Below are 9,747 nucleotides of genomic sequence, written 5' to 3' on the forward strand. Positions count from 1 at the left end.
CAAGGACATACTTATGATCCATTTCACGTTCTTATATGGGGTCAGTGTTGCATTCAGACAGTTACAAGCAGTGTCAGTAACACCTCACTCCTCCCTTTCACGCCCTTGTGCTGACTTTGACAGGATTACTGTCTGAATGGTGCAACCACCTCTGTGACACTGAGGGCTGAAGCTACGCCCAACCCGCAGTCAAGAGCTGCGCTGGAATGTGTTTGCACAGATAATTACAGTGTGATTTGGAAAAGCAGGCGGGGACAGTCAACAAGCATTTGAAATGAAGTATTTTGCATGAGAAATTAATATTAAAAGGCATTTTTATTGTCTTATTTTATGTATTTATTTTATCTTTCTTTAAGAAATATGTACAAAACGTTTGCAAACAATTAAAAATTAGCCACACAAATACAAAACTATCATTTACTGTTTGAGCAGATTGTCAACAATATCATCAATACATCAAACTTATTGTTAGAAAACCCCACAACTCTCATCTTATATCCACACAATAACTATTATGAACCTTTAAACCAGCCTCTGCCACCCTTTAAAAGGATCAGCAGGTACAGCTGATGCATGGTTGGATGGAAAACCAAGACTCTACAGGCAAACAACACATAATACAAAACACAAGTATGTACAACTGGCTACACATGCATAGTTTTCAGTGCAAAAGACTTTTACCGAACAGCAACAAAAACAAAAAAAGTCAGCAATAGCGGAGCATAGCGCATACATTGACGCCACCTGGTTGTTCTTTTTTCTCATTCATGTTCAGGGGCACACCAAGCGTTCAGATCCCAGGCCTCTCAGCATCCTGTCCTGTGGAGAGTAAACACCATTATTTCTGGGCTTCATTGTTCATGTCTTTCTGACGACTTCTCCCAGATTTTTGAACTTTGGTCCGAGAGTGTTTAGAAAGTCGAGGTTGTCGTTGTCGCCGAAGTCACTGCAGCACCCCACAGAGCCAGCCGCAGAGCCCGCCCCCTCGTACCCGTAGGAGTGGATGATGTCATCTGCAAACCGTCCGTTGTCCTCCATTCCAAGATACGGCAGCTTCTGCAAAACAAAAAAAAGGAAGGGGAGAGGAAGTGTGTTATTGCCTGGCGTGGATACTACACTATGTGATAACACAAGGTTTGCAGGATATGACTGGCAGTCAGATATAACACGGCGAACAAACACCTCGCCAACGAGTAAGGAAATATAATATGTCTCACAAAGAAATTGAGAAATATTAAAGTTTACCGAGGACACAATCACGACTTAGAGAACAAGGTTTTATTACACACGAGAGTTTCCTAAGCTCTTCCAGATAGCAGAGTTATTAAACCACAGAGAATGAATGCTGGACACATCCGGACACATTTAGTTTATCCCATTTTTTTTTGTTCACGTCATATCTTCTAAAAATATAAAAAATTCTTTACATACTACATATATACAAATTTACCTGTTGTAGGTAGCGGCCATTTGTCTGCCAGGTGTGAAGAAGAGAAGCGTCTTGGGCAGTGTACCTGCCGTCATAGTTTAGACCACTACCAGTAGCTTGACCTGTGTACTGTAGACCGAACTGGTCATGATACTGGTCAGTATAGAAGTCGTTGGAGGTCATAACAGTGTTATACCCCATGTTATGTGTGCTATTGCCTCCGATTGTGCTGGTGCCCTTGATCCCCGCCCCGAGTGTATTAACGTTATTAACAGATCCCTTCACTGCTACCTCCTGCATAATGGTGGGATAGGTGAGCTTTATTGAATCCTGTAGAGAAAAAACAAAGAATAAGCAATCAAGCAACAATTAAATTAGAGAGAAAAAAATAGGTTTTCTTTGCAAGGGTACGAGCCGAGGCAGTGCCTTCATTATAATGTCCTTACCACTTCTTCCCCGGGGGCCTCGGTGTTTGACGTAATCAGGTGTCCTTTGCTTTCTTCGATCTTCGAGCCCCGGTCACCTCGCTTTGTTGTGCAGAAGAAGGCAAGGAGCAGGCCTGTGGTAACAAGTGTGTTAGAATTGAGTGCACACAGAATGCATATGTAACTCTCCAGTTGTAGAAAGCATCACATGAGCTGCATTATGGCATTATACACTGTATATTCAATGCATAATTCAGTGACAGAACCTCTTGCTTTCTCACTCTTCTTGAGCTTTTACACATGCATGAGCACAAAATCCCTGTTTTATTATCTACACAGTGTGGCCTACACAATTCTGCTGGCAAAGAGTTTAGCAGTGGGGGGACTCACCGAGCAGAAGGAGGAGGGCCAGAGGCAACAGCAGAGCCAGTATACCTAAGGGCCCTAATGACACATTGCTTTCCTTGGCCAAGCAGCGTCCGTTCTTGCACTGGCAGATCCTCACTGTGGCCGTCTGTGTTTCACCAGTGCCCTGCAGATCTTTAACCACCACGGGAACATTGTATATGCCTGTGGGAAGCTCTTTGAGGTGCTTCAACGTAACTGCCGTGTCTAAGGAGGAAAAACATTTTTAAAAATTCTGATGAGATTTCGGTTGTACAAGAAATACTACACTGGGTTCTGTGACTGTAAACCTTTCTTACAAAGCTCAAAGAGAGGCTTCAATAATGTTTTGTTGATGTTAAACGTGGTTAGTCAACTACAGTCCAAGTAGTTAAAGTATTAATTCAAACTGTCTCAATATTTTCTTCATTAAAAACTTCCTGTAACTTTCGTATTTGGCGTAAAGGTCACCCTTAAAGCTCCTGTGAGACGTTTTAGCTGGTTATGAAATGGACTGAAATGAATACTGATGCTTGTGTGTCTTAGTAGTTATTTTTGATGCCTGTAATCACTGCCAGGGGGTAGGTGTCAGACGAGGCAATTAACTTAGCGCTGCTGGTCACCAAAATCAACACAGACTGAAAGTTCCTCATAGGAGCTTTAAAGTAGAAAGTACATACAGAGGCAGTGGGTAAAATACAACCACTTACCATTATATTTTGTCACAGACCATTTTCCATCATTATCTGCTGGCAAACTGAAGCTGAATGGGGAGGAAAAGGGAGACTGGTCGTTGTCTTCGGCCACAACCACCACAGACCCGAGCTCTCCTTCCTTCTCACACAACAACCGCTCGCCAGGGAGGAACTTCGGCACGTTGTCGTTAACATCTTCCACGACAATGATGACTGTTCCTGTGCCCGACTTGGAGCCTGAAATACATTAGAATGTCATTCGTACTTCTGTAAAACAAATGAGGGCATGCCGGTACTGTGTGGCCTCATTGAAGCGTTACTTGGGAGTCACCGATCTGGAAATGTTAAATTCTCAGAAGCATCTGGGATCGGGCCAAATTTTCACTTTAACACCAGCGAACTGTGAGTCATTGTAAATGACTAGTCGCGTCACATCGTCTCAACATGTGTTCTCAGGAAAAACAAAGACAGGAGAACTTTGTTCAGACAGATACTGGCGAGGGTGGGGCTGGGCTTCTTAATAACATTTGGCTTGGGAAACAATACAATCAAAAGGTTTAAGGACGAATGACAAATACTATATGGCATCTTTAGTGAAATGAGGACCACAACTTCCTTAGTAACAGTTTGATGATGAATATTAGCCAAACCCAACAGAGAGAGCCTGTTGGTGAGAACCAGGTAAAATCTGTAGTGCTGGATTTGGATGGTGAGTGTTGTTCAGGTAGTGTCGCTAAGAGCTATCGTGAAGCAGTTGTCCTTCTTTGGATAGCCTCCTTAACTTCCAGTGTGCATGTGATACAGTTGAGTGGGCGTGTGGGGTTGTGTGTGTGTGTGTGTGTGTGTGTGTGTGTGTGTGTGTGGTTTAACTACTGGTGACTGAAACAGGGCACTCTGAACACAACTTATCACTACTGAAAACTGAGCTGGAGTAGGTGGGTAGACCTGAACTCCAATGACAGGGAGGAGCTGTGATGTCACCAGACAGGGAGCTTTTTGTACAACGCTAGTGTTTAAACAGGATGAGGATGTGAGAGAAGAATTAGGCCACAACACTGTTGTGAAGCCTGTGATTTATTTATCAGTTATGTTGCAATAAGGTTCAGCAAAATTCTGAGAGCACACTTGACAGCTGATGTTATAATTTGGCAATGAAAGAACCTCTTTTTGTGATAAAAAACAGATTGAGTTCTGGATCGTGTCTGTAACTTAGAAGAAATGTGAAGCATTTACAAGCTACTCACTAGCATCAACAGCTTTCACGGTGAGGTTGTAAAGTCCGTTCTGAACAAACTGCGACTCTCTGTCAATGGTGTTTGCAACCGTCAGCTCTCCGTTATCTCTGTTGATGTTGATCCAGGAGGCTGGGTCCGAGAGCTTGTAATACCTGAGAAAATGGGGGGAAAGTACTTGTGTATTAGTAGCACATCCTTCGATTTAGCAGTGAAAGTCTGCCCTCCAGTGTTTATGAGAAGTAACAGAATCTTAAGTTGGGGTCTTGAGGATTTGCTGCAGTGTCCATACAGTACAACAGGAAACTTAATTTCTTAAATCTTTAGTTTAAAGTAAGATTGTTTACTTGATGCCTTCGCTGCTCTTGGTCTCAGGATCCACAGCTTTGTAAGTCCCTATCTGCGTGCCGTTCGGTGTGTTCTCTTTGACGGTGTAGCGAACAGTAGGAGCGGTGAATTCTGGACCCTCATCAATGTTGATGACCGCGACGTTCACAGGGACGGACTGCCACTGAGCACTGGTGCCTTGAAGATCAGCTACATTGCGTGCCATGATCTCAAGATTGACATTTGGGGACTTTTCAAAATCCAACGGCTGTAACGACAGGTAAGGAGTTTATTGTGATATTTTCAGTGCTATGTTACAGGCCGTTACCTTCTACAATGTGTAAGTCTCTGTGGCATATAAATAGTTGTACATTTAATAACAATTTCCTCTTACCTTTGTGACATACAGGAGCCCATCGTTTGTTTTGGGGTCAGTGTCGACTCTGAAATTTCCATTCTCATTTCCTTTTTTGATGACGAACTTTGAAATCCAGTTTGGTGTGTCTTTTAAATCTTTGTCTTCAACAGGAATTCGGAGGATAAGTTTTTCACTTTCATTTTCTTTGACACTGGCTGCATACTACAGGAAATAAAAAGGGTTTGTAATTAAAATTAAAAATCCTGTACAGTGATAACAAAAACTGTAGAAGATGTTTCAAGATGTGTAATTGCTAATAACTTACAGATTTTTTTGTGAAAGTGGGGGGGTTGTCGTTGATGTCAGTCAGAGTGATGGTTGCTGTTCCTGTGTTGGACAGGCCGTTTACTGCACCGTCCATATCCTTGATTTGTACTGTCACCAGGTGCTTGTCACTCACCTAAAGAAAATTTTAACAGATACGAGACAAAAAGGAATTCACAAGAGACCAAGATAGAGCATTTGAATCATCTAATTAGAGTGTTTTATTTTGAAATGAATCATTATTACAAAGGATGGGGACTGTGCTCACCTCTCTGTCTAGGTTGCCAGCTACTGTGGTGATGACGCCCGTCACTGGGTTGATGGAAAACATGTTTAATCCAGTCAAGAGAGAGTACCTCACCTTGACGTGGAGGGTTCCTTCCTGGTCTCTGTCTGTAGCGTTCACCATCCCCACTATTGAACCTGTGGCGTAAGACATGATCATGGAGTTCATTATAACCCGCTCTGAAGGTCGCACACTGTAGGACGACTGGAAAGAATTTCACGCTCCTCACCTGCTTTGCTTTGCTCGGGCAGAGTGAACTGCAGTGGATCTTTGAATGTCGGAGCGTTGTCATTCACATCGTCGACGAGAATTTCAATGTCCAAAGGTGCGTCTGTCATCACACCTGTTTGATCGTTGAACACGTTGGTCGTTATCTGTGAAGAAAACGACAAATTTTACAAGGTAAATTAAAAAATATAAAAAAGTACAAAGCATGTTGAACGCAGATTCAGTATCAGATAAGAAGTTTAGTGTATCTTTCACTGTAATGTCAAATGATGAGTCAAATAAATACAATAAACACTGTGGTTTCACACTTAATCCAAGAATAACTTAATAATCCTTTAATGGTTTACACTAGTTCCGATTTCAGCTTTTTTGGATTTGCTTTTCTTTGTTTCATATTACATTTTTATAACTTTGGAGCACAAATACAGCATTTTACTGACCAAACAATTTATAGATTCTGTAAAGAGTATAATTTAGTTAATTTAGCCCAATTTCACACTTACTACAAACTTTGGGTACTGTTCACGATCCACTGCCTGGTTCACTTTCAACAATCCGGTGTACTTATCCAGGGAGAAAACTCCCACTGGAGTCCTATCCACACCTGGTCCACTAATGGTGTAGTACACTTTCTGTGTGGATGCCGAGTCTGATACAATCTACAACAGAAATCAAAATAACTCAGAAATAAACACATTTAAAAACAGTTTCTCTTGTTCCTAAACCATCTCAGTAAACGAAACACCTCTGTAACCTCTTTCAGCTGACAATACTTTAAAAAAAAATGTCCCAAAAAACAAATTGTTTTGCAGATTCTAATGGAGAATCCTGAAATGCAGGTAAGAACAAACCACAGGAACTAATCGTTGCATAAAGTCACCTGAAAGTCCTCTTAGTGAAAGGTGTGTCTGGGTGTGTGAATAAGATAACCTTGGAAAAAAGAAGGCAAGTGCAGCAAGGGGGAACGAGAAGTTGTGGATTTGTGTTGCAAATAAAGTCATGTAGTGTAAACCTTATATTAAGGCTAAAAGGCTTATACTGTCAAGATGAAGATTACCTTCTCAATATCTATTGGATAAGGTCCTTTAACATTCTCTAATATGTTGAAGGGAGGGGGACTCCAACGCCTCTTGGAGCGCCTCAGAAAGCCTTGGACTGCACCCTGTAACATGCACACAAGTCAGGGAAATCCATTAGCATTCTGACCTATATATAACACTGCTATTGAAGCAAACAGTCATGTGTTATATTACCTTTTTTGGAAACATTTTACTGCGGTAAAGGTGCACCTCAAGCTGTCTTTCCAAGTCGAAGTTGTTTTCAACAGACAAAAAAAATGTCCGCCCTTTCAGAGGCACTGCCACATTTTCAGAAGCTTCGATCGTCCCATTACTGTATATTGTAAAACTTGAATCATGCGAAGTGAAGCGTATGGATTTGGCGTCGCAGTTGTCAACTACAACTGAAAGTAGAGAAGGTGAAAGAGAGTGTCAAAATGAAAGCTTTCTTACGGAAATAGTTAAACCTCTAATGGAGAAAAAAATAGTTAATGAAGGAATAATACGCCACGTACCTGTTGTAATATGTTCTCCAGCCTGGATTGTTTGTGACACAGGCATTTGCAGAGAGATCGGGACCCTACACGACTCCACACCGGACAGGATCTGAAGTAGGAAATCGACCATATAATGAGTTTCAAATATCGAATAAAGAGCTGTCAATATTAACGAAAACTGTCCCTTTAAGAGCAAACAGTTACATTGTTTCTCATTAGTGGTGTAGCGTTACATTTGTATCGTTGAAGACTTTTGTTTTAGTACAAAGACTACAAAAGAAAAGTGGATGCACTTACCAACGCCAGGAGTATGTTGAAAATTAAAACCTTCGCCATTGTTGAAAACTTTTAACCGCCTTTGACGCGGTCCGCGCGAGGAAGCTGGACTCCACCGAAAATGCAACGTCCAGGGAGTGACAGTTGATGGATTAGTGTCGCCGTTGAAAGCTCCAACTGAAGATACTCCTTTTCTACGCTTGTGCTAGCACTTGTATAGACAGGCGGACTTTACTCTGAATATCAGCCGCTACCGACGGTGAGTCAATAAAAAATGTAGACACACCTTTTGCTGCCCCACCCAGCCTGTGAACTTCCCTGAAAGAGCAGGGAGGCAGGCGAAGCACCTTCAGGGCAGAGCTCACTGTGAGATATGTGCTGCTGTCGTGCTGAACAAGTACATTCCTAAATGTTGGCCAATATATTATGCCAGCAGGGGGAAGCATTCGTCCAGCTAATTTAAATATTTTCAGACAGTTTCAAGACATTAAAACTAATTTTGAATTGAGTCATTGTTGTACCATTCTAGATACAAATGCCTATTTAACCACTATAATGCCTTACAGGAACATTATATGGACTTCTACTGACAAAGCAGGTGCTATTGGCTTTCTAAGCCACAAAGGTAAAGGGTCCATGCTTTACAACCATCTTATGCATAATATAATGACTTGTTTGTCTGTCTTTCTCAAAAGTATCTGCTCCAAGAAGCCTCTCCCAGGAGATTGACCCCTGCCTGCCCCTCCTCTCTCCTCTCAGCTCCACTGAAGCATTCTGCTCGGAGGAACAGAATTGGGATCCGCACTTAGTGCCACAGGAATGTGTGCTGAATGAAGCCTGGTTGCGGGGGAGGCTCTGCTCCCACAGCGAAGCATTCACTATCTCTATAAACTACTGATAAAAAGTGAGAGCTGTCAGGGCCACTAACTCTGTGGCCTGTGTCCTTTATCACATTACGTCCAGTTTGGATGGACTGTAATGGAGTAGATGTTGTTTATGACTGCAAGGGGAAGTCAGGCTGCAACAGGAAAGGTGAGAAAAATGTCAGGAAGACTGAGTTGCTGCTGTGAGTCAAGGGCGTGGATAATGAAAGGCTCTTGGGGCTCGGAGCCCTAACAGTGAATTAACTCCTGTCACTCCCAAGCTAAAATGAAAGTGAATTATCTGTTGGGTGTTCATGTTTGGACAGAGTACATGGTGTAAGTTTGAACAGATAAAGCCTTGTTTGAAACACAATGCCTGAGCCCTCCCTCCCACACTGTCCATTTATAGCATTAGTATGAATTACAATATAACCAGAACATTACCTAATAACCTTTCTGCTGAGTAGTAATGTTTGGAGAAGGTCAGAGCTTATTCATTTTGTCTGGAAGTCTCTTAAGCAATAATTTCAGTATTCAAATAGGTTGTCTACAAAATAACCTGACGTCATTATAGTGCGTGAATTAAATTGCATTGTATTGTAGCTTGTTCATTTGACAAATCTGTTTTTTTATTATCTTCCCAGGTTCAACAGGTGTATCAGTGTTGTGAAATCTATGCAAATATCGGGTGTATGCATTCTTAGGAAGTGCCAGAGGGCTCATGACAGATGTTTTACTAGACAGCACGTTTTAAAGTTGCGACAGCAGACGCTTGACGACAGCGACATCTATAACCCCGGGGGTAAGGAAGTTTTGTGATTGTCCCGAATTCAACTGCTCCACCTGTCACTCCACGCCCGCTGGATGAGCGCCAGCGGGAGGAGGCAGGGTGGGGCATTCACGTCATGTGTGATGGTTCGTATTCGGGTGAGACAAATTGCTCACTGCTGTCTGTTTGGAGAACCGTGTGAGTAATAGCTATGTGATCATTAGTTTGTGCGTTTTAATGCAGACACGCATGATACCAAACATTATGAAGCATTATAGTAATCAGGTTAGTTAGCTTTGTTTGGCACAGCTATCTGGAAGAGCCTACCACAAAATCCAATAAACATGTCATGTTTAAGTATGTTTAGACATGGCCTACTTAAGTTTACTCAGCCATATCATTTGCTTTTTAATTCTATTGCGATGTTGTAAGAGGAGTTTGTCCTTATTGATATAAATAAAGAGGTCAAGAAGTTAGAAGCACCTCTCAATAAAACACAATACAATTTGACAGCATTCCAAGCCACAGCTTCCACAAAAAGTTGTTGAAACTCTGCCCAAGCGTTTCAACAAAAACAAGACGACACAATGAAGATG

The 9,747-nt window shown here is 41.9% G+C and overlaps 1 protein-coding gene across 1 annotated transcript; it reads right to left on the minus strand.

Annotated features, from left to right (window-relative positions):
* Positions 1 to 326: 326 nt before the first annotated feature.
* dsc2l (desmocollin 2 like) lies at positions 327 to 7,761 on the minus strand. The gene is made up of 16 exons (XM_069685164.1): positions 7,541 to 7,761; positions 7,262 to 7,352; positions 6,942 to 7,150; positions 6,746 to 6,850; positions 6,192 to 6,347; positions 5,690 to 5,834; positions 5,443 to 5,597; positions 5,176 to 5,310; positions 4,887 to 5,072; positions 4,513 to 4,760; positions 4,178 to 4,320; positions 2,949 to 3,170; positions 2,245 to 2,466; positions 1,876 to 1,988; positions 1,451 to 1,759; positions 327 to 1,056 (listed from the first exon to the last, which is right to left on the minus strand). Exons 1-16 carry the CDS (start codon positions 7,577 to 7,579, stop codon positions 859 to 861), a joined length of 2,676 nt encoding a protein of 891 aa, XP_069541265.1. The 5' UTR covers positions 7,580 to 7,761; the 3' UTR covers positions 327 to 858.
* Between the last annotated feature and the right edge of the window lie 1,986 nt (positions 7,762 to 9,747).

The sequence above is a fragment of the Semicossyphus pulcher genome, unplaced genomic scaffold (assembly GCF_022749685.1).
Source record: "Semicossyphus pulcher isolate SPU_LCO1_2020_fin unplaced genomic scaffold, fSemPul1.0.p SCAF_7, whole genome shotgun sequence".
Classification (NCBI taxonomy): Eukaryota; Metazoa; Chordata; class Actinopteri; order Labriformes; family Labridae; genus Semicossyphus; species Semicossyphus pulcher.